This window comes from Hemiscyllium ocellatum, chromosome 8 (assembly GCF_020745735.1).
Source record: "Hemiscyllium ocellatum isolate sHemOce1 chromosome 8, sHemOce1.pat.X.cur, whole genome shotgun sequence".
Classification (NCBI taxonomy): Eukaryota; Metazoa; Chordata; class Chondrichthyes; order Orectolobiformes; family Hemiscylliidae; genus Hemiscyllium; species Hemiscyllium ocellatum.
In genome coordinates this window covers 105954146-105980064 of record NC_083408.1, presented here as the reverse complement: position 1 = coordinate 105980064, position 25919 = coordinate 105954146, and the positions used below count along the sequence as shown (strand labels likewise).

At 41.2% G+C, this 25919-nt stretch overlaps 1 protein-coding gene across 2 annotated transcripts in view; it reads right to left on the bottom strand.

Moving 5' to 3' along the window:
• nrxn3a (neurexin 3a) overlaps positions 1-23576 on the bottom strand; it is an 862359-nt gene extending 838783 nt beyond the window's left edge. For both annotated transcript variants that reach the window (XM_060829429.1, XM_060829430.1), the window contains exon 1: positions 22284-23576. In XM_060829429.1, the coding sequence (XP_060685412.1) occupies positions 22284-22977 (694 nt within the window). In that variant the 5' untranslated portion in view covers positions 22978-23576. The remainder of the gene's footprint in view (positions 1-22283) is intronic.
• Positions 23577-25919: the final 2343 nt, after the last annotated feature.

Below are 25919 nucleotides of genomic sequence, written 5' to 3'. Positions count from 1 at the left end.
GATCTCTTGAAGACAGATCTCAAGCTGGGTTCTCCAAATAGTCTTTGTAGTAATGTACAGCCTATTCTTAAAACCTGCAACTTGTTGAGGAGATGCAATAAACAGCATCTTGCTTTTTTTAAAATTCCTCTGTGGGATGGGGCTGGTTGGGCCAGCACTTATTGCCTGTCCCTAGTTGCCCTTGAGAACGTGGTGGTGAGCTGCCTTCTTGAACCATTGCAGTCCATGAGTTGTGGATTGACCCACAATGCCATGAGGGAGGGAATTCCAGGATTTTAACCCTACCCTTACTCTACAAGGCTCTTCCCATTGGACCAGATGGTGATTATTCACACACTGTCTTGCCCACACAAGCCCCAAAGAACCATCACATTTAGAAGAAATCTATAGCAGCACACGCTACATGGTGATCAATGTGAGATCTGACTAAGCGGTACCAGTTCCGATGAGGCAAACATCCTGGTAACCGAAAAAATTTTAAGGAAAAGGCACTTTCCCCTCCAACCCATCCACCATCCTGACTTTGAAATATAGCGTTATTACTTCAGTGTTGTGGTTCTGTTTGCCAAGCTCGGAATTTGTGTTGCAGACGTTTCGTTCCTGTCTAGGTGATATCCTCAATGTTTGGGAGCCTCCTGTGAAGCGCTTCTGTGATGTTTCCTCCGGTATTTATAGTGGTTTGTCTCTGCCGCTTCCGGTTGTCAGTTCCAGCTGTCCGTTGCAGTGGCCGGTATATTGGGCCTAGGTCGATGTGTTTGTTGATAGAATTTGTGGATGAGTGCCATGCCTCTAGCAATTCTCTGGCTGTTCTCTGTTTGGCTTGTCCTATAATAGTGGTGTTGTCCCAATCGAATTCATGTTGTTTGTCATCTGAGTGTGTGGCTACTAAGGATAGCTGGTTGTGTTATTTCATGGCTATTTGGTGTTCATGGATACGGATCGTTACCTGTCTTGCTGTTTGTCCTATGTAGTGTTTTGTGCAGTCTTTGCATGGGATTTTGTAAACTACATTGGTTTTGCTCATGCTGGGTATCGGGTCCTTCGTCCTGGTGAGTTATTGTCTGAGAGTGGCTGTTGGTTTGTGTGCTGTTATGAGACCTAGTGGTCGTAGTAGTCTGGCTGTCAGTTCAGAAATGCTCTTGATGTATGGTAGTGTGGCTAGTCCTTTGGATTGTGGCATGTCCTCATTCCGTTGTCTTTCCCTTAGGCATCTGTTGATGAAATTGCAGGGGTATCCGTTTTTGGTGAATACATTGTATAGGTGTTCTTCTTCCTCTTTTTGCAGTTCTGGTGAACTGCAGTGTGTTGTGGCCCTTTTGATCAGTGTCTTGATGCAGCTTCTTTTGTGTGTGTTGGGTGTGTTTGCTTTCGTAGTTTAGGATTTGGTCTGTGTGTGTGACTTTCCTGTATACCTTTGTGGTGAATTCTCCATTCGGTGTTCTCTGTACCATCATGTCTAGGAATGGGAGTTGGTTGTCCTTTTCTTCCTCTCTAGTGAATCGGATTCCTGTGAGTGTGGTGTTGATGATCTGATGTGTGTTGTCTATTTCTGTGTTTTTAATGATTACAAAGGTGTCATCCACATATCTAGTTTGGGTTGAATTTGCGCTAAGACTGTTTGTTCTAATCTTTGCATTACAGCTTCTGCTATGAGTCCAAAGATGGGTGAGCCCATGGGTGTGCCATTGATTTGTTCATATATTTGGTTGTTGAATGTGAAGTGTGTTGGGAGGCACAGGTCTAGTAGTTTGAGTATGCAGTCATTGTTGATAGGTTCCCCGTCTTGTTGTCTGTTCTGTATGTCCAGCAGGTTGGCTATTGTTTCTCTGGCTAGGGTTTTGTCGATAGAGGTGAATAGTGAATACATCAAATGAGACCATAGCTTCTTCCTTGTCTATGTGTATATTTCTGATAATGTCCAAGAATTCTTGTGTTGCCTGTATAAAGTGTCTGGATCTGCTGATCCAACACACACAAAAGAAGTTGCATCAAGACACTGTTCAAAAGGGCCACAACACACTGCAGTACACCAGAACTGCAAAAGAAAAGGAAGAAGAACACCTATACAATGTATTCACCAAAAATGGATACCCCCATAATTTCATCAACAGATGTCTAAGGGAAAGATAACGGAACAAGGACACAGCCCAAAGGACTAGCCACGTTATCACATATCAAGAACATTTCTGAACTGACAGCCAGAGCACTACAACCACTAGGACTCATAACAGCACACAAACCAACAGACTCTCAGACAACTCACTAGGACGAAGGACCCGATACCCAGCATGAGCAAAACCAACGTAGTGTACAAAATCCCATGCAAGGACTGCACAAAACACTACATAGGACAAACAGCAAGACAGCTAACGATCTGTATCCATGAACACCAACTAGCCACAAAACGACACGACCAGCTATCCTTAGTAGCCACACACACTGATGATTAGCAACATGAGTTCGACTGGGACAACACTACTATTATAGGACAAGCCAACCAGAGAACAGCCAGGGAATTCCTAGAGGCATGGCACTCATCCACAGATTCTATCAACAAACACATCGACCCAATATACCAGCCACTGCAGCGGACAGCTGGAACTGACAACCAGAAGCAGCAGATACAAACCACTATAAATGCCGGAGGAAAGATCACAGAAGCGCTTCACAGGAGGCTCTCAAGCACTGAGGATGTCACCTAGACAGGGGACAAAAACGTCTGCAGCACAAATTCCCAGCTCGGCAAACAGAACCACAACAACGAGCACCCGAGCTACAAACCTTCTCTCAAACTTTATTACTTCAGTGTTGCTGGGTCAGGATTCTGAAATTCCATTCTGAGCAGCACAGTGCAGCAGTTCAAGAAGGCAGCTCACCACCATCTTTCTCAGGGATAACTGGCCATGGACATTAAATGCTGGGCATCACCCACATCCCACAAGTAAACATTTTTCTTTTAAATTGCTGATTGCTGAGAATAGCCAACCTTCAAATACCATGTGGCAACACTCAACACCAAAGGATATTTCAAGGAACACCGGAAATTGTTTCTGACCTGGAAGAGAATATGCTGAAAGAGCAGAGCTTGCAGCTGCACAGCTCGAGGCGCACTATGGTCTGTGAGAGTTCAGCTGTGAGCAAACTGCTGAGATTGCATGATTCAAACTAAAAATCTCTGGGAACTTTACAAAGGTGCAGTAATTCAGGCTGAAAGGCGAGAATCTAAAAAATTAAATTGTGGCTCGTATCAGCAGATACTGTGAGGCGCACAGTTGGGAAAAAAAAACTAACAGGGCCAAAAGAGAAAACTCCTAATCCACAAGCAGAGAGCTGGGGAAGTCGTGAACATTAGCACTGGAGAATTCAAAGGAGTGAGCGATTCTGGTGGAAGTTCATTCAGGAGACTCTACAAAAGGCAGAAATCTTTCAGAATAATCACATAAAAAAAATGGAATTTGTTATTAAAACTGAAAAGAATGAGAAACCCTCCAGAACAACAGCAAAGCGTGGGACTGTCTCCCCGCCATGACCGCAAAATAAAAGCTTTAAGATGATAAAATGCCAACTCAGATTTGAGTCATGCTAAATATAACACAAAGCTGGCCACCCTACTGAAAATAATTCTTGAAGCAGAGAATAGCTTTTAAACTGAATAGTAGAACAGAAGTTGAGCAATTAAATATACTTCTATTGACATCTGGGTGTCTAGATATTATAAGAATGTAAGAAATAAGAGCAGGAGTAGACTGCTCTGCCATTCAACAAGGTCATGGCTGACCTTTTCATGGACTCAGCTCCATTTACAAATCCACTCACCATAACCCTTAAGTTACTTACTATTCAAATATCGATCTATCTTTGCTGTGAAAACATTCAGTGAGGCAGCATCAACCGCTTCACTAGGTAGGGAATTCCACAGACTGACAACCCTTTGGGTGAAGAAGTCTCTCCTCATCTCAGTCCTAAATCTGCTCCCCCTTAATTTGAGGCTAAGGCTCTTAGTTCTCATTTCACCCACCAGTGGAAGCAGTCTTCCTACTTCTATCTGATCTATTATTGATCATGAAGGGGCACAAGGAATAACAAAAACATTTGAAGAGATACTGAACACACATGACAAGCATTTCGCCCTCAGAATGAATACAATTCTTGAAAGACCATGATTTAACCAAATACAGCATCCAAGGGAATGCACAGATTATTTCATTAATGAACTTTACAGAGAGATGTCACTGTGGAAATTATTACAGCAAACATTCATAAGGCATTTAATTGCTATAGGTAGTAATTCTTGAGAAGATAATACATGCTCTGGAAAACGGGAAGCTGGTGGATATACTGTTTTGAGACTTCCAGAAGGCAGTTGATAAAGTGCCACAATGAAGATATGATGAAGGTAAAAGCTCATGGTGTAAGGGATAAATGCCCCCAACTCCTGGCAGTCTCTCAGTGCTACGTGATGGTCTCTCGGCCCAGCATGCTGGTCTATCAGCAACCCATATAGGTCTTTTGGCCTGGCCAGGCCTTAGCGTCGGCCTCTAGCCTTGAGGTGATTCCAGAGTAGTCTTCCAGCCTCAAGGGAATTCCAGAGTGGCCTATCGACCTCAAGGTGATTCTAGAATGGTCTCCCGGCCTTGAGTGAATTCTGGCACAATCTGAAGCCAAGGCCCAGCACGGACTGGAGGCTAGGTGCTAGCATGGACTGGGTTGGAAGGGCTGTTGTTCTGAACTTCTTATTTCTCTACTTTCTAATTTATTCTTAAGATCCGTAATGATGCACTTTTTATTTCTGTATTTTTCTTTTTTTTTCCCTTAAGAACTTCTACCGATGAATCTGTGCTTAGGTGCCTTGTACCTAAGATGGCGCCATATGTAGTGACTTATCCTTTTTTTTGCAGTACATATTTGAGTACGTGATAATAAAGTTAATTCAATTAACTGCTTTCAGTTCTGTTCAAGGGTCAATAAACTCGAAACAGTAAATCTGTTTCTCTCCCCACAGATACTGAGTTTCTCCAGCAATTTCTGTTTTTGTTAGCTTAACCTCAAGCTGTTCCCAGAATTAACAGAAACAGAGTAAGGCCCTTCAACTTTCAGCAGAAATTAGTTTCAGAGACTTCATTTTTAGTGTCACCTGACAAATGAAGTTAAGACAATGACTTCATTGTAGAGTCATAGAGATGTTGAAAAATCGAATTAAAATTGAAACAGGAAAGTTTGTTTTGGACAGGATGTCTGTTCAAGGTAGAGTGATCTTCTTAGAAATGAAAATGCTGTTTTAAGTTGACATTGTAGTATTGGTTTCAAAGTTTCAAAAAAGGAAAGCTGACTTCCAGGAGCAGAGAACAGGCAATTACTAGAGCGTGACTAAAAGATTACTGATGAGTAGGGGGAAGATCATTCCTCAAGAAACACTCACTCAATACTAAAATATAAAAAATAAAATTTTGAAATTGGTACAAGGAAAATGCAAGTTTGCGAACTCAGTTAATTGGTCAGGTCCTCTCTCACAATCAAAGATGTTGGCCAACATAAAGCATGTGCACATCAAACTGCAAAAGCATCTAAGTATCTTCATGACTTTAAGCATATGCAAACATTGCTGTGTTACTTGGAAAAATGCAAAGTATTTAACATAACGATGGAAGAAGTTGGAGGCCAAATACAATAAGAATCCAACACTTTCTTTGAATTCAACATCTGTTGTATCCAAACTTTATTTTATGCTGCATAGAATATATACACATAAAATTCTTCCCTTTATCTTGCACAATTCTTAATCGTCCATATATATTCAACAATCAACTAAATGCCTTCGACCATCTCGTTATATATCGGACAGACGAAAGCAGGCACACAAGAGAATCAAATTCTAGAACTTGTATGAAAGTTCTAAAAACTGTTGTAAACCAAATGCCATTTTATTTGATATGGCCTGCACACCTTATCAAATAAAAAGAAAACACAGTCATTATTTATTCTCTATACAACCTGAAAGCTGTGCTGAGAGAACAAAAATGGCCAGAGGTACATGTGAAGATCACAGCAGTTGCAACATTAATGTTTGCACTATGCACAACAACAAACAAAAGCATATATGAATTTATGATGTCTGTTTCCATGAGTGTTTCAATTGATATCAAAGGCTTTATTTCTGATGAAAAGAGCTCATCTTAATTGCTCTGAAATTATACTGCAGGATAATTCTATGGAAATGACTCATGGAAGCTGCTGAAATTTCTTTCACATAAATGTTAACCAGCATATTCTTAACAAAAAGAGATTGCAATTGTTATTGAAAAAGCAAACAACGGAACTTCACACAAATATCAACAGTCTTCCTCTTGATGCTCTCTGCCAGAAGGCTGTCCAATCAGTAGCCCTGCAACCTCCAGAACAGATCAGACAAGGAGGCAAGTTCTAATTCCACTGTATCTGAGAAAGGGATAAACCCATGGTGTTAGCACCAATCTGATCTAACTGGCTATGCTGGTGGCAACACACACTCTTTCATGTATGCTGCAGCCTACGTTAACACAGGGATTCAAATTAATTTTGGTGTATATCCCGTCATCTTACTGCACACCACTGTGATACATTGAAAGGATTTACTTATGATGAACCTAGGTCCTTAATTCCTGTAGTAGGACTTGAACCCAGAACTTCTGGCTGAGAGGCAGAGATGCTACCCAATGTGCCACAAAGACTTCCTTATGAGTTCAGATATCATTCAGCACAACTTAAAGCTACATGTAACTCCGAAAGGTGAAATACAATTCCAGCCAGGTCACACAGTAGGAAGCACTAGATAGAAATCTGTTAGGAATCTGCTCAAATCTACTTGCCATTGGATTTTATCCCATCTCCACTGCCCCAGCCAATAAGTGAATAAGAGCTCAACGTAATGTACTAACCTTTGTTCACTGAAGTATTTATCTATAGCTAGAGTAGCTTTTAATTTTGATCTGACAGAATCTCAACCAACATCTGTTATTCCTCAGAAACCTTATCAAAGATTTTTGAAAGCACTAACTAGCAAGTTGACACATCACCCACAGTGAACACATGCGTCTTTCCTTTTTATACAAGCAAAAAACACACAGAGCAACATAATGCTGAAAAACCTAATTAGACAGCAAACGGAAAGTGTAAATGATGAAATCATTTATCAAAAAGCTGTCACCCTATTCCTGAAACCAGACTGAAAATAAAATGATAGTTACCACACATTCTTTCTAAGCTATTTATAGTGAGTTGAAGTCATTTTCTGTCAAATAAAGTCACGTATGCATAGCATGAAAATAAAACATGGAATATGACATTGAGCTCTTCATCTGACAGGCAAAGGAATTTCTAAGCAACTGTTATTAAGAATTCAATTTGCACAATTAAAATTCAGGGAAACATGAATCTTGATTTTAAAGAAGATACTTGTTCAAGTTTATTTTTATTGTTGAGCATGAAGTGCTGAATTGATCGGCTCAATTAACTTCCAACACTATTTAATTGCCAAGAATAAGTCTCAGCAACCACATTTTTTGACAGTCAATCCCATATGCACTACATACCCTGCACATGATAAAGAACATGATTCCGCATAAGACAATTGCAAAACCTTCCCTCAGCTTAGTTAATCGAAAACAGCGAAGTAGTGATGGAACTTTAATGAAACAAAGCATTTTCAATGCTCATCAAGATAAACATCCAGACTTTAAACATTGAGACTGTAATCATCCTTTACTGCAATTTAAAATAAAACCCATGTCACCATTAGAGTACAGATACTCTAAGAGTTTGTTCTGTGCATACACTTAGCAATCAAGATAAATTAACACAGAGAAACCAAAACTCATGCGGATGAAAATGACTTCTCTTTGTCATCATTATCAGGCCAACAAATAATGGACTTCACAGTTCAGCTGTAATACCACAATAACAGATCAACAATATAAAAATAAATTTTTAAAAAGACATCATATTTAATAGGAAGTGGAAATAAGAACAGAACTCTACCTTTACTTCTACCTATAGAAATGAAGATTGGATCCAAGTAAGCATGAGTTCCATCATTGAGGGGCAATGAAGAAGGGGGAAGGATAACAGATTAGGAACACTTGAACACACCACACACAATCAAAACAGCAATAAAAAAAACTTAAGCACTATGAATTGTTGCAGCATTCTGCAGTAATGCACAAAATTAGTTTAAGATTATATGCACACAGGAAAAAAAAAGCACACTGTAAAACAAAATACACAATTGCGTGCAATGGCAAACCCAGAATGCAAAGGGAAAAAAAATCTTCTAGACCCACAAATGCAAATCTGGGCATCAATGCTTACCAACATGAAAATGTACCATATGCATTATTTCAGTACATTGGTAGCCCAGCTGGATCAGTCAATAATAGATTTTCCAAGGGTTCTTCGGGGCATGCAATACCAATATTGAAAAAGAGTACGTATCTGTGTGTATTCAGATAAACGTATTTTGTGGCCACGGAAAGTGTGAGTAGCATCACATTAAAAAGCATTCTGAATGTCAGCATTCAGCCCATGATTGCAGTCACACTTTGACAGAGCCGTCTAAATGATCCACTCAGTATTCAACACAACCACTGAAATGATTGCATTTGTCTATAGGTCCAAAAAAAAATGGCTCTCTTTTAGAAACAGGAATTCACCCGCTGCATTGCTATTCAATAAACCAGCAGCAGGAGGAAAAAAAAGCAAGTTAGTAGAAAGAGAAAGAGAGAAAAGGGTAGCGTACCTTGCTCGCCCATCGTCAGATGCGAGAAACCTTTGAAGAGGAAGAAAGACAGTCAAAAGAGAATAAACAGAGAGTTTCATACAATACCAGTTGGTATTGTGATGTCCCATACTTATGCCTAAGTATGGCATCAATCAAACTGAGAAAGCTTTCTAACATGAGCATAAAAGCTTAGCTCACAAAAGAGTAGAGTAAGAGTACCATAGATCTCACTGCATCAGTCAACAAGGTGTTTAAGCTGACCTCGGTGTTTTGAGCTATTTTGAGGCTTCAAATGTTGACATGGATGTTAAAATCCATGGAGATTTAAAAGAGTAATCTTTTGTCCTTGATAATATCTAACTATCATGGAAACTGCTAACTTTGTATTAATATTTTGTACATCATACAGTTAAAGCTGTACGCAGATTTTTCAGTTTAATATTTTCTCCCTTTTTCAAATAATTTTTTTACATCTAGGCATTATAGTTATTCTTAAACAGGCAATAAATCATTATTTATTATCAAGTTAAGGGCTCAACAATGAATGTATCAGTGAATTAGTTTGCTGCAGGGAATTAAACATGCAATTGATTTACAGGAAAGGCATTCAACCTGGTAACATAACCATTCTTTGTCCTTTCAGCAATAAAAATGCAGCATGCACTAATTCCCATTATGATAACAGACAGAATAATTACAATGGAATGGAAAGTTATTTCTGAATTAAGGTCATTTACTTACAGTAACATAGATAAAACAGTGTAATCTATTATTTGTAAAGATGGGGCAGAGGAGGAAGGACAAAGATGGTGAATTAATTAAGTCAAGTACTTATTCCATAAATTGTTTTGCTAAGAATGTAGGTTAATTCCTATATAGTCTACAATTTAGATTACCGGCCAACTCAAAAGCAATTTGCTTCCTAATGAGATTAGTTTTAGTCATTAAGTATTAAAAAGGTGTCATTCAGGAGGCTTTGCGAAAACTAGTAAGTTAATATCTTTCTCCCTTAACACTTTATTAAGGTTTAGTGCTAATCCACTGTATCTATTCGTAATATTTAAGCCTTTCCAATTTCAGATTTACTTATTCTCAATAAGATCTGGGATTTGCTTAACCTCTCCTGCACTTTTCCAGAAGCAAGTCCTACACTTCAATGAGTTTGTTTTATCAAATAACTTCAGATGTATAAAGCAAGAAACAAAGCCTCATTATCAAGGATTGGGTTCTGAACTATGTGTTTTTTTTGTTTCTCCCAAACATAGCTTTCCACAAGCTTTTTCCTTGCACAGCACAAGAATACGTACAGTCTGTAAATTAGTCATTGGTTAAACTCAGTTCACCCAGTGGAGGGAGAACTCACCTGGCACACGGTTGACTTCTGACAGCAGAAATTTCAAAGAAGGAGAGAATCAGATGTTAGACACACTGAATGCACTTGTCTTTGCATGGAACTATTTCATGCACAAGAACAGAAGTACCATGCTCATGAACATGCAAGCGATTAAACACTGTGCATGTGTGAATTTAACAAAAGAAACCTTGCACTTCATCACCTGTCCCGGCAGCTGGAATCAGATCATTTTGATTTACATCAAGAAAGCTACTCAGCTTTAAGTAAGAATATTTGAAAATATTCTTTATGCACTGTACTGACTGAAGTTCTTTATTCCCTACAAAAGGAGTCTCCCGTAAATTTTTTGCATGTTAAACATGCTCCTCTAAAAAGGATGAAAAAATTTACTACCATTTGTAGAACTAACAGTACCAAGATACCATACAAACAGTTGGTAGTTTGCTAAGTCATTTTCATTGCAGACACAGTAGGTTAGTTGATTAAATTGGCACATATTGGTCATATTGAAACAACATTATATTTTCCATAGCCTATCATATGAGAAAACAGCTCATTTTCACTTAACAACTTCTCTTATTTATTAAAATTTTGTTTTCTTTTCCTAACTTGAGGCTCTCCAAACTACTGCGAAAAAAAGATACATTCATTTCAAATGTGATGTGTAATATCTTGAAGGTTAAGTGAAGAAAATTTCCTCCGTAGCTACAGCAAGAATCAGAAATTATACTAAAGCTCAGTTTATCAATGAAATTCATCATATCAGAATGTTTTAATAATTCTAATGATTTATCCTATTTGCCTTTTTAAATGTTCCCATGGTTTGCCAGCTGTGCTGTGAGAAATACTTAGCCAAGACAAGACATGAGCCACAAAATCTTACAATATTTCAACAGAAGATGTTGTTTTGAAAGTGAGAATTTTCATAGTGAAGAAAAATATGTGTGCATTGATGAAAAAAACGAGAAGTGTTTTATCTCATGCTGATCAGAACAGAATTACTGGAATACCAAATTTCAATAGGGTGGCTCAGTGGTTAGCACTCCTGCCTCACATCACCAGAGACCCGGCTTTGATTCCAGTCTTAGGGATGCTCTGGAGGAATCCAAAGATGTGCAGGTTCGGTGAATTGGCCATGCTAAATTGCCCATTGTGTTCAGGATAGGTGCAATAGTCAGGGGTAAATGTAGAGCAATAGGTTTGGGGAATGGGTCTAGGTGGGTTACTCTTTAGAGGGTCAGTGTGGACTTGGGCTGAAGGGCCTATTTCCACAAGGTAGGATTCTAAAAAAAAGTGAACAACAATCTATAGTTTGAAGGTGGAAGAAGACTCTGAATCGGAGAAGAATTGCCATGGAGAATACACCAGTGGGATTGCCAACTTGCATAATGCTTGCCTAGCTCAACAGGGGTAGAGAACTTGGCTAGCACCCTAATAATGGGCACAAATGTCACAATGCAACTGCAGAGGATAGACTAAACAAGATTCACTTGGCTGATAGCAGGTATGAAAGAACTGTCATATTCGGAGAGGTTCAGTAGGTTGGGCCTGTATTCATTGAAATTTATAAGGAGGAGAGGCTATCCTGTTGAAACATTTTGACATGGTAGCACTATTCCACAAGCCAACTAGGATAATTCCAACAAAAAAGTATTCAGAGTTCAGCTTATCATTCACTACTTTTTGAAGGATGCTCCAGGCATGATTCTAAAAAATGGCACAATGAACTTTTCCATTCCATTACCGAACGGTGGGACAGTCCAGGACTAAAGGACATAATCTCGGAATAAGAGAGTACGCATTTAAGACAAGATGAGGAGAAAGTTCTTCTCTCACTAGTTTTTGGAGCCTGATGAAGGAGCGGCGCTCCAAAAGCTGATGCTTCCAATTAAACCTGTTGGACTATAACCTGGTACACCCCAGTCCAACACCAACATCTCCAAATCATGACTTCTCTCAGAGGTTAGTGAATCTGTGGAACTTTTTCCTGCAGAGCACTGTCAAGACTGATTCATTCAGTGCATTCGAAGTTGAGATAGACAAATTTTTAATCAATGAAAGGATTTGGAGAAAAGGCAAGGAAGTGGAGTTGAAGATTACCAGATCAGCCATGATCTCACTGATTGGTGAGGCACATATAATGGTGTGACAAGCCTACTTCTGTTCCTACTTCTTATGGTTGTATTTTCACTAAAACGTAAATGTGATGCTGAATGCAATAGTATCAAACAAATTGCAGGAGGGGGAAGGAATGCCTTGCTTCCACCTCCAACTCCATTTTGGTTTCATCAGCTCCCTCTCTATCTTTCCCTCATGTTCATTGTCATTTGCACTACCCTTGACGGGCTTTGCATGTAAATTAATACTTTCATATTCACACAGGTGATCTTGTGGTGGAAAGAACTGTTCAGTGATGTGCTCAAGCACTTCAAGTTATAAAACAACAAAAGAATTTTTTAAAATTGTGTTCTTTATGCGTATATTGGTTGTGGGTGGTTGCATCCTGTTTGATCATTTAAAAAAAAAACTTTTAGTTGTTCTTTCAGTTGCACATCAGTTCCACCGTTCTGATCTTGGGGCACTTAGTGCACAGGGGTTGGGCAAGTCAGAGGGCCACTCGGGTCAGCTGCTGGCCCTGGCCAAGGTGGCCATCAACAGGCCCAGGCAGTAGGCCTGAAACAGAGAAGGGTTCATATTTCCCGACTGTCTTCCCCTCTCCTGCAAAGAGGATCAGGAGGTTGGAGCCGAAAAATCAACTTCTCCACCTCCTGATGCTGCTTGGCTTGCTGTGTTCTTCCAGCCTAGTGCCTGTCTACTTTGGATTCCAGCATCTGCAGTTTTTTTTTCTCTTCCCCTCCCCTGTGGCTGCATTCACATCCGGGTGCCCTTACACAGGCAACACGTGGTGTCCACCAACACACTTAATAGGAGAGGTGGTTACTATGGGGGTTACATCATTTCCTCTTCCATCTCCATTTTAATTTAGTTCCCTCCCTCTCTACCTACCCTCCCCTGTACTTTTTGTTTTCATTCTGCCCCAGTTGGGCAGCATTTTTAAAGCATTAATTCTTTAATTAGTTAGAATAGTTTCCCCCAACCTTCCCTGATCCACCACTATTATAGAGTCATAGCGTTGTACAGCATGGGCTGACCAGATATCCTAAATTAATCTCATCCCATTTGCCAGCATTTCGCCCATATTCATATCCCTTTCCAGATGCCTTTTAAATGTTGTAATTGTACCAGCCTCTGCCACATCCTCTGGCAGCTCATTCCATACACATACCACCCTCTGCTTGAAAAAGTTGGTCCTTAAGTCCTTTTTAAATCTTTCCCCCCTCACCTTAAGCCTATGCCCTCTGCTTTCGGACTCCCCTGTCCCCCCCACACCCCCACCCATGAGGAAAACACATCAGCTATCCACCTGATCTATGCCCCTCATGATTTTACATACTTTGATAAAGTCACCCCTCAGCCTCTGATGCTCCATGGAAAATAGCCCCAGCCTATCCAGCCTCTCCCAACAGCTCAAGCCCTCCAACCCTGGCATCATTCAAAGTTTAACAACATACTTCCTATTGCAGGGAAACCAGAACCGAACACAGTATTCCAAAAGTGACCGAACTAATGATCTGTACAGCCACAACATGACCTCCCAACTCCTATCCTCAATGCACTGACCATTTAGTTCTCTCCCATCTCCCCACCCTTTTGTTCACCTTTTGCCATTGTGACATTGTCCACTACAGTCAATGGTTGTTGATTATTCTTTCTTTAATTCGCTCATTGGAGGGCTTTTGTGATGCAGTGGCAATGTCCCTATCTATTAGCCAGGAGGCCATGGTTCATGTCCCACCAGTTCCAGAGGTGTGTAATAACATCATTGAACAGGTTGATTAGAAAATAGATTGAATCAAACTTTTACAAATTAGGTCATTGGTTGATTTGGTGGTTGGTTTCTCACAAGAAAAAGGTTAGCTCTCCCAACTCCTGGACTAAGATAAGCAGGTTGAGGAGAGGTTGTAGTTCATAACTGCCTGCCCCTCCCCCATGGCTACATTCATGCCTGGGATCCTTGGAGAGGGACCATGCGATATCCCCTGGGAGCCTCAAAGCTTATTGAGAGAAGTGGACACCATAGCTGCTGAGGCGCATTATATCCGTCTCCATTTTCATTCAGTCCCTTCGCTTGTTTCCCCACCTTTTTGGCTTTTATTTTAAACACAGTCTCCGGTGGGCAGTATTTACTGTTTGATAACTGTAATTGGAGAATTGAATAAACTGGTAGAGAGCTAAGTTCCTTTGCAGTGGGGGGGTGTTTCTGGTCAGGGGAATGATCTAGAAGAGAAAAGGTGGAGGCTGATGTTTCGGATTCTGTGATCGACCATCCCATGTGAAAAAGCAACATAAGAACACTAATCTCCATTCGCCTTCTGAGTTTAAGTCCATGCCTCGTAGCTACTGGGTTAGCGGTTGTGCCAAGCAATCTACTAAAGTTCAGTTCATCTTTAACCCCTGCAGTATCATAAAAGCTGTCATAGCTGCCTGAATGGACTCTTTCCCAGCAAAAGTATTCCGTTTCCCTGGTCTCTCACAATTGTAGATCCATGTTTTATCCTGTGAAAACACACAGTCAGCTTCTTTCTCATCTGACAACAACTCAAGTACCAACATGATTCAGTTCCGCTCTCATTTCTGGTATTCAATGATGGTATTGCATGAATAAAGTGATTTAGACTCCATTTAGAGCTGAAACCAGGATTTTAAACAAACTTTGTTGTTTCATGGTATTGAAGACACGGCTGATGTTTTCAGTGAACGACAGAAAAGATTCTCAATTTCTCTTTGGAGCTCGGTACTGTTCACCTTCTGTTTCTATTGCCACTTCTCCTTCCCCAGTACTTGGTCATCCCAATCCTCCCAATCTAGTCTAATGTTTCCCTATAACCTTTACTTTTTTTTTGATATGGCACCTCCCTTCTCCATCATCCCGACCTTAACACTAATCTTCCTGCCTCTGCTTCTATATCAAGTGACTATTGGGGCCACACCTATCTCTACACTGATGATGCTCCAGCCATGGCTAATGCTTTTAGGGCTCCTAAAGCTTTATGGTCATTCCCTGAAAACTTGTCAATAAAAAAAAGAGTATTGCCTCCCAAAAAAAGTGTCGCACTGTCAGAAATGTAGGCAACGTGCAGAAGATAGAATCTATGCCAAGTAGAGTTCAGCTCGTAGGGATGATGAGAAGATATTATGGATGATTACAAGAATCTAATTTTATTGATTTGATTTTTTATTTAATTTATTGTTGGCACATGTACTGAAGTACAGTAAAATGTTTTGTTTTACATGTGGCACAGGCAGATCATATGATACAATATGCATCAGGGTAATTGAACAAAGTGAGGAATACAATGTTAAAGCTGCAGAGAAGGTGCACAAAGAGTGAGATCCACATTAAATTTAAAACTTGACAGGTCCGTTCAGAAGTCTAATAACAGCAGGGCAGGAGCTCTTCTTGAAACCTTTGATACCTGTGTTTATGTCAGCTGCCTGAGGAAGAGGTTAGAAGAGATTACAATCGGGGTGGGATGGGCCTTTATATGTTGGCTGCAGGAAGTATAGATGATAAAGGTGTGGATGATGTGGAATCATAACAGTGGTTTGGAAAATCTATTTAAATCTGAGCCCAGCATTTAGAGTACAGGACTGCAATCATTTCAGTGAATAAGTGTTGTGAATTGGCAGTGAAAATGTAGATCATCTTATTTAGTTCCTGGGCCATTGGCATATTCTGTAAACTCCGATGCAACAGCAAATACTGCTGTTGACAAGCAATACAATCTGCAAGGCTTGATCTGCAATGATGTTAACCTTTAAGGATCAAAGATTGCAATGCAATCAGTGTTTAATCAGGAAACCTTCAAGAGTTTACCATTGCAAAATAAGATGTCCAGAACAATTTATGCTAATATATTACAAATTTATACATTTAAATTGAGGTTGTTGGTGTCAATTCAAATGCAAATGACACTTGATTGAGGTGCTTGTATAACATTCAATAAATTGCAGACCAAGTACACCAGATGTGAAGTGCAGGAACACACTAAAAAAACTATGACTGAAATATTAAAAACAGAAGAACTGATTAGTTTTGGATTGGTTGTAAGTCACTGATTTAAGCAGAAATCCTTTTAAATCTACAGAAAAACTGATTAGTTTGGACTAATGTTCCCCCGTGTAATCTGTAAATACATCTGGCAAAATGCAGGCCAATGCATCTGTCAGCTCAGAATGAATTCACCGAGACTTTCAACAGCTCCTTCTCCCTCTAAAAATGAATAGATAGACACCATCAACTTACTGCCAGAAGCTGGAGTCTTTCTCCAAAGTCCAATCTTCTCATTCTAAGGAAGGAATTTCTCGTCCTCGTGTGACAACTACAGTTTTGAGATTTGGATTGACTTAGGCCATCAGGCTAGCAATCACTTGTCAAAGTGGCAAATTTTGGGACTCCTCACAGTGCAAGTGTTCCATTTCCTAGCCCCACTCAACCAAATTATAAGTAATTAGCCACAGTCATTATAAGTAATTAGCCTCTGACTGAGTGAAAACATTTACTTCCTGTCTCCTCATATTCTTTTGCCTAATGTGTAAAATCTCTGCCCTCTGTTTATCAACCCATTAGCAAATGGAAAAAAAAGTTTCTATTTACTTTGATCTAAATCCCTCATAATTTAAAAAAAAATCTTGATCAAATTTCCTCTTAGCCATCACTACCTGTGAAGGAATCACAACTCTCTGGTCAGCCGTGGAAATGATATCCCTTAGTCAAGGAACCATTTTATTAAATCTCTTCTGTGCACTTACCAAAGCCTTCACATCCTTTCTAACATGTGGTTATATAGAGTTGACCTAGATTTTGCATACCTTCTTGGCTTTTGTACTGTATTTATGATGCTTGGAATGCTAATGCAAAATTTGAACACTCTAGATTCTGGGGATCTGACACAAGGACAGAAAATGCTCGAGATAGGTCAGGCAGCAACAGTGGAGAGAGATAGAGTTCATGATTCAGGCCAATGAACTTCCTTCAGTTCTGATGAAACATGAAACAAAATCCAGGGCTGAATTTGCCCTCCCCCATGGCCACAAAAAAAATCAGCTAATTCACAACTTCAAGGAGTTTCATGGAGTGTTCCCCTCTGTGAGCCCTGGTGACCTTTCTCACACAATTTTACACTGCTCACTTTATTAGGTACACATGCACATCCACAGCACCACACAAGTGGAATCTTGCACTCAGTAGCTGTGGAAATGCTAACACTTCACCATGTCCTTAGTCTGGAGGAATGTGCAGCAATGTCACAAGAAGTTTAATTACTTTCTGTATTCCAGAAGACCAAGCACTTTATCCCTGCTGCCTCACATTCACTAACTCCACCCCTGCACCCACCAAACCCATGGTTTACCACTCTAAGTACTGTGTGCTGCACTTTCCCTCAATGACTCTCACCTGCCTACTGCATCCCTCAAATATTGATCCTTCCTGTCCTCTATACCTCCCATTTACTCATGAAACCTCACCACTTTTCCTGACAGATAAGCAGACCAAGACCCTGGTTGAACATAGTCTCCCTTGACTGCTCACTGCCAAGAAAGACAAGTTCCCGAACTATCTGCCTCAGCAAAAGGTCAAGGCAAAGATGCTGTGAGCATCCAAGTGGGCACAAAGTGAGTAAAGACTAAGGAAGCAAAGCAAGCATTGCAATGTTAAGTGCCGGTGAGAATTGAAGTACTGAATGCTATCTTGAGACTAAGATGTGCCATGATGATGTAGTGAGGCAGGTGTTTGGGCAATGCCAATCTCTCTGGACAGAGGGTACAGGCAGTTGCCACCCGTGCAGTGTGCCCTGAGACGTTGGTGAATGCTGTCCAAGATTGAGTTCCCCTTCCTCGACCAAACGGAAGGCCTGTAGCCAACAGGTCTCCTCTCAGACTTTCATGTTAGGAATTGTCAATATCTCACTTCTCTCCACTGCCTGGGAAAATTGCAAACTGCATGTGTACTAATGAAATGTTGGTGCACGTAAATAGCTCCCTTGTTACTCACTAGCAATCTTCTCATCTAGCTATTGAAAGGCTGTTTGGAAAAATACTACTTCTCTGTTCTCACCATATCTTCCCAACTGACTTATCACTGCCTGTGAATTCCAGGGCCTGGGCATGCTCAGCTCCTTGTCTCTGTCCATAGGTGCTGCCTGACCTACCGAACATACCCAACACCTCCTGTTTTCACTGTCTTTATAAACTGCTTAGTTAAGCTCTCCAATCATCTGCAAATAGTGTTGTGCACAAACACCTTCAGTTCTTTACAGAGTCGTTACGCTGCAGAGGGAGGCTGTTTGACCCATCTTATCTGTTTCTCCAAAACTGTATCATTCAGATTTGCTGGTCTTGCTCTCTCTCCCTTCTTCCTACTGAATGGTACCAACTGGATTGCTCTCTGAAAGTCAAGAGTGTGCTTTAAATAATCAGTCTGCAGTAAAATGAAGTCAGGAGGGAATGGGAGAGTGGGAGTGTGGTAATGAGCATATGACTTCAGCAGGTATTCGTCTCAATTGCTTCATGTTTTATCTTGTTAAATATGGTGAACAGCCAGCTGCAAACCAGTAGTTCTTGCCTCTACTCATATCAAAATGATGTCATTCAAGAAAGGAAGAAAAATAGGCCAGCTGAGTCTTTGAGCCTGCTCCACCATTCATTAAGATCATGAGTTTAACCTCATCCCGAAAAGAGCTGCTTTGGCTAAAGGGATCAAGGAGTATAGGGCGAGACAGCAGAAATAGGGTATTGAGCTTGATGATCAACCATGATGGTGGTCAAGGCTCAAGGCATTAAATGGTCTACTTCTACTCCTCTACCTACTATCACGTAAATATGCCAATTTTCATGACAGTTTACCTTCATCAGTTTATCATCCTAACACTTGGTGGTGAGATAACTGTGAAAGGGGACAAATGGAAATCTTAAGGTGGCACTATTTGGATTTGATGTATTTATCTTTTGCAAGTCTTACCCTGGAATATCCCACAATCCAACAGCACAGAACAGTCCATGGTCATCGTACTGTTGGTGTCTATCAATGCTTAAATGGATTGGAATGACATTTGAGAATGGGAGGAGAGTAGAATAAAATGTCAGGGTCAATTTTTTTAAAAAGCAGCATAAGTGATTTATAAGGGTATGATAGACAGTCTAACAAAGAATTCTGTATGTGTCTATTTTAAACAGCAGCTCGTCAACTCAGGATGACAGCTTCTCAATATGTAAATTTAAATATAATAACTAAGGAACAAAGGCAAAATCTGTTCGTGATTTTTCAGCAGCATTTGAGGGATTTGTTCCACAACAGGGTGCATCTTTTAAGATCTTGCCTGAAGCTACTATGTTGTTTTTTTACATTAAAAATCTGACTAAAGTAACAGTACAAAAGATCTGCCCCAGATATTCTTTGCACGTTTAGCAAGGATCTGTCATCAATTTACTCTCAGGTGTGTTGAATTCTCTGTTGGGTCCTGAACAAAACTGATCATGCTGTTGTCTCAATGGCCCATGATATACAAAGGAAAATGTTGTGCTGTGGCAGGTCTTCAGGATGTACTGAGCATGTTACAACTCTGTAAATGCTCGTGTGACATTCTTTGTGTGTGCAAACAAATATGAACAGATCAATTCCTGAAAGCAATTCAGAAGCACTAACTGTTCGAACAGTTTACCTGAAGCCTCCTGCATAATAACTTTAAGATATTGATCAGTTGTAAATATGCAAGTGTTTGATGGTCCAAAATTACCTGTAGTCATTACTGTCACTGCATATCAATCCCTGAAAGTGGATCAACAGCCAGATATCTACCTTGCTATAAAAGGTACAAATCCGATATTTAGAACTGACACTTTGAATTATACATGTTAATATAATAAGTATCTGCGACCATCACCACCTTTTAAACAGCTTCTACAAGACTGCAATCTTAACTTTTAGTTGCAATGAAAATGAGCTGTAATCTATTGATGTTTCAATTTAGCACCTACAATTAAGGGGGAAAAGAGCTTAAAGGGAAGTTATATGAAATAGGAGTCATTCATTCAAGTGATCCAGAAACTATTATGTCATCGTTCTGTCATTTCAAATGTAATCAATTGTCTGCAATGAAGATTACCAAGAAACCACACAAATTTAGCTACCAAGCTTACTGTTCCCAATCTTTACCAACTCTACAATTTTTCAAATGATGAATTTTCTTTTCTGGGCATCTGTTACACTTTAGGAAAAAGGTAACTTTCTTTAGCCATCACTGTTTTCTCTCAAGTTTGCTCAGATACTTGAAACACACAAAGATAAGCGCAGGGTACACACATCAACATGTTGAGATTGGTGCACATATTTGTATTATTCACAACAAATAATCAATATTTTGAAATGCAGTGTCAAAGGACTAGTTAGTATTAGCGATCTTCCTACTCATATTAGTTAGCCATTTTCTTTCTGGAAGTCTCTGTTTTGCAAGGCGTTTTCTGTTTCCATACAATTCCCATTCCTTTGGAGAAAATATTTCAACTCTCAGTTGTCTCTCCCAATGGCTTTGATGAAAACCTGCAACCCACCAGGTGACACAGACAGATGTAAATCTGAGTCGCACCATTCCAGGGTGAAATGGGTTAGCACTCTTACCTTTTGAGCCATGAGAAACCTGTCTGGTTAGCTTTCATCAATTATTTGAGGTTTAAGTTGTTTTAAGTAAGCAAAATTTAGTAGAATTGCTTTGTAGATTACGACATGAATTCTCAACTGTGAGCACTGGAGCAAATAGACAAGGATTATGAAGGCTATAAGAAAGTGGGATAAATACACAATCAATTACAGCTGAAAAAAGATCAGTTTTTTGAAAAGACATGCCAACCACACAAATGTCGGATACAATCACTATTCCCTGAGATGCATAAACCATGAAAACACAAATGCAGTAGAACTTGACTAAGTAGGCAAATATTTCCAAACGATACCAAGAATATACACAAAGAATCCTAATGGTAGTCGATGACACAATGTTCATGTCCCATCTTGCCAGGCGAGAGCTCTATTGTGAAATGATGCAGTTCAGTTAGAATTAAAACAAGTAAGGTACATTCACACACTATAAGTGTTAAGACATCATTATGATTTGCAAATGCATTTTCCAATAAATTGAAAAATATACAATATCCTGATTCCGTACTGACAATTACATAACTGTGAAAAACAAAGCTTAAAATCAATTGGTTTAAACATGGTCAGGAACTTGGTTTAGATTTTGAGCCATTTATATTCACATGAATATACTATTCTAATTATCTGTGAAGCAAGATGGATTTTTTTTAAAAAAGTGAAGAGATTTAGAAAGGGGAATGAACACAAATCCTCCTGCTTCTCTGAGAATCAATTCCATTTACAAACTGATGGGTGGATTTGAAAATAATTTTAACCATTCAGCTGACTGAATCAAGACTGCAAGTTATGCTTCCTTGCCGATCTTTTCCTGCCTCTCCAGATTCTGCAGATGCTAAACCCCTTCGAAGACTAGCGCTTAAGTAGTCGTTGTTCACCTTTGAGCCTTGAACAACACCAGCGAATTGAATGGACATCACCTCAAGCTCAATGACAGTGCAAAGGTGCATACTGCTATTTAGCAATTGATGGTGGGGTTCCCATTACTTGCCCCCAGCCCAAATTGTTTGAGGTAAAGTGTAAGAGGCATCCTGACTACCACTCCAAACTGTAATGGTCTGCAGTGTGATGGAACCAGTGAGAGACATCAATCCATCAGAAGTCACATGACACCAGGTTATAATCCAACAAGTTTATTTGGAATCACAAGTTCTGGTTTAAAAGTTGTGCTTTGGTTTCAAATAAACCTGTTTGAGTATAACCTGGTGTCATGTAACTTCTGACCTTGTCCAATCCAGTCCCAACACTGGCACCTCCACACCATGGCAAGCCATTGAACCGTCAGTCTGAGCACCCAGTTTGATAGGAGAGTGAATAATTCATTGCCAAAGAAATGAGAACATCCTATTTCATTCACATTGTAACAGGTCACAGGGTAATGAGTTGGCAAAGAGATTGGTTCTCACCTTCAGTGCAGTACCGCCCCATATAGCTCGTGTTAGTACAGTCACAGGTAATCTCCCCTTCTATCCACGAGCACACTCCACCGTTTTCACAAGGATTCTCAGTGCAAATGACTTCCTTGTCCAGTCTCACCAAGTGACTCCCAAGCAGCACTGGCGCAGAGTCTCCATACTTCAAGTCTTCGATAAATCCTTTGAAGGGGGGTGCACGTTGCACCAGGACAGAAGTCAAGGTGGTCTCTCGAATGTCCTGGGGGACCCCACCCACGAATAGGTCGCTGGCCACCTTCATGTACTGCCGCTGGGGCTTGACCTCTGCTGACCGTGTGTCCCCGTCCAGGACCAGCACGGTCCTGAGGAAGTTGCGGCTGACCATCAGAAAGTGCCACTTGCCATCGTCCACCCTCCTGTCCATCTCCACCGAGGCTTCATAGCAATCGATGCTGTACTTGAGCTGGACCCTGCCGCCAGCGATGGCCAGCTGCAGGAAGTCGCAGAAGCCGCCGTCGTCCAGGTACAGCAGAAGCGCTTCGGGCAGATCGGTCTTAAACTGGAAACTCAGGTCACTTCGACTGCCAGCCTCCCAACGTGAGAAACGACTCCACAAACCGGGGCTCCCCGTGAACTCCAGCCCCAGGCAGATCCCAGCCAAGGGGCCCAGGAGCAGCACCAAGCAGAAAGAATCCATGGTTAACATTGTGTTAACAGAAGCACAGATATAAACGCACACACACAGCCAGGGGAGGGATAAAGCAAACAGACTAAACAAAATAGATTACTCCACCCCTGTTAACTCAGATTTCTCTCCACAGATGCTGCCAGACCTGTTGAGCTTTTTCCAGCAATTTCTGCTTTCGTTTCTGATTTATGGTTCTTTCTTTAAGACAAAAACAATTCCCCGCTCACAGCAAGATGTAGTTTAAATCCACATTGGTCAAAATCTGAGAGGTCACCAGCTGAGTTAGATCAAAGCAATCCCTCAAATACCAGCAGATCCCCAGTTTTAGAAGATTGTCCACATTCCAAAGGCACAGGCAGCGGACAATGAGAAAAATTCACAGCAAAGCTTTCAGTTCTGTGTGTGTGTGTGTGTGTGTGTGCGTGTGTGTGTGTGTGTATGTGTGTGTGTGTGTGTGTGTGTGTGTGTGTGTATGTGTCCGCAAACAAATCTGACCAACAGTTTGTCCGGATAGTCAAAGATGTAAACTCCTCTGAGTCATTCAACAGAAAACCACCATCCACAGGGCAAAAACTGCACCGGTATTCCTCTCTGCGGATGGGAAGATGCAGATCGATCCTGACTGTCACTTGTTGGATGCTATTAGCGTAACCCACAGGCGCCACATGATGCTTTTGTATCTGCTCCAGCCACAGAGAAGCCAAATCACCCCTGACAACCTGCAAATGAAATTAGAACATGATTAAAAACATGCATTTAATTTTACAAACAAAAACAGAAATTGCTGGAAAGGATCAGCAGGTTGTGATGCTGTCAGACCTCCTGAGCTTTTCCAGCAATTTCTGTATTTATTTCTGATTTCCATCATTCGCAGTTCTGTTTTTTGTATGCATTTTTTAATGCATTTGTTTTCGTTTCTGATTTCCATCATCTGCAGCTCCTTAACTCTGCATTTTTGCTTAAATCACAGATCAAATATTTTAGAAACACCTTCCTAAATAAACAACAGTTTTAAACTAGATTTTTCAATCGACCTGTTCAGTCACATCTCAGAGAGGTGGGAGTCAAACTGGAGCTTCCTAGGCTTGAGGGTGGGACACTGCCACTTGGCTACAAGAGCAATGCCACTGAAGGTTAGCAGCTTCATCAAGCAGTGAACTCATCCGTGATTTGTGTAACTGAACAAAATCTGTCAAAACCCTCTGTGAACATCCCAAATTATAATTCACTCACACTACTGCTGATACGATAGATTCATTCATTCATTCAGTACCCAGCTGGTCAGTCATCTGAGAGGGAAGTATCTTTCCTTCCTTAAAATATTAAGAGAAATCTCAGGCTCAACTCTCTGAATTAACTGAGAAAGTAAAACTTTGCTCAAAAGCTTTCTAGAACTAGTTATGACAGCCTAATCCTACAAGAACTCACCTCCTGACTTCCCAAAAGCCTGTCCACCATCTGCAAGGCACAAACCAGGAGTGCGATGGAATACTCCCCACTTGCCTGGATGGTTGCAACTCCAACACCACTCAAGAAGCTGGACACCATCCGAGACACGGTGGCTTAGTGATTAGCATTGCTGTCTCACACCCAGATTTGATCCCACTTTTGGGTGACTGTTTGTGTGGGTTTCCTCTGGGTTCTCCCGTTTTCTCCCAGGGTGCAGGTTAAGTGGATTGGCCATGGAAAATGCAGGGTCCCAGGGATAGGATGGGGGTGTGGTCAGGGTGGGATGCTCTGTGGAGGGTCAGTGTGGACATGATTCTATGATCTAGGACAAGGCAGATCTCTTGACCAGCAGAAAGTGAGGACTGCAGATCAGTGTCGACAGTGTGGTGCTGGAAAAGCAAAGTCGACGTTTCGGGCATAAGCTCTCCACCAGGAATGAGGCTTCTGGGTCAGGGCTGAGAGATAAATGGTAGGGGTGGAGGTGGGGCTGGGGGGAGGTAGCTTGGAAAGCAATAGGTGGATGAAGGTGAGGGAGACGGTGATAGGTCAGAGGGGACAGTGATAGATGGGTCTGGGGGGCAGTGCTGAGTTGGAGGCTTGGGATGGAATAATATGCGGGGGGGAGAAAATGAGGAAGCTGTTAAAATACACATTTATCCCATGTGGTTGCAGGGTTCCAAGGCAGAATATGAGGCGTTCTTCCTCCAGGCGAGGGGTGGTAACGGTTTGGCAGTGGAGGAAGCCCAGGAGCTGCATGTCCTTGAAGGAGTGGGAGGGGGAGTTGAAGTGTTCAACCACAGGGCAGTGGGGTTGGTGGGTGCAGATGTCCCAGGGATATTCTCTGAAATGACCCACAAGAAGTCCTGTCTCCCCAATATAGAGGAGACCACACGGGGTGCAATGGATGCAGTAGATAACATTGGGAGAGGTACAGGCAAATTTATGGCAGATGTAGAAGGATCCCTTGGGGCCTTGGATGGAGGTGAGGGGAATGGTGTGGGTGCAAGTTTTGCACTTCCTGCGGTGGCAGGGAAAGGTGCCCGGAGTGGGGTGTGGGCTGGTGAGGGGTGTGGATCTGACAAGGGAGTTGCAAAGATAATAGTTTCTTCGGAATGCTGATAGGGGTGGGGATAGAAATATATCTCTGGTGGTGGGGTCTGTTTGGAGGTGGCAAAAGTGGCAGAGGATGATGCGTTGTAAGCGGAGGTTGGTGGGGTGGAAGGCGAGGACCGGGGGGTTCTGTCCTTGTTGCGTTGGGAGGGGTGGTGTTCAAAGGCGGTGGTGCATGAAATGGAGGAGATGCGCTGGAGGGCATCATCAACCACGTGGCAAGGGATCGATGTTTCAGGCATAAACCCATCATCAGGACTGAGGCTTATGGGTCAGGGCTGAGAGATAAATGGGAAGGGGTGGGGTGGGGGAAAGGTAGCTGGGAAAGTGATAGATTGATGAAGGTGAGGGAGAAGGGCTGGTGGGGGTGTGGATCCGACAAGGGAGTCTCCTGTTCCTTG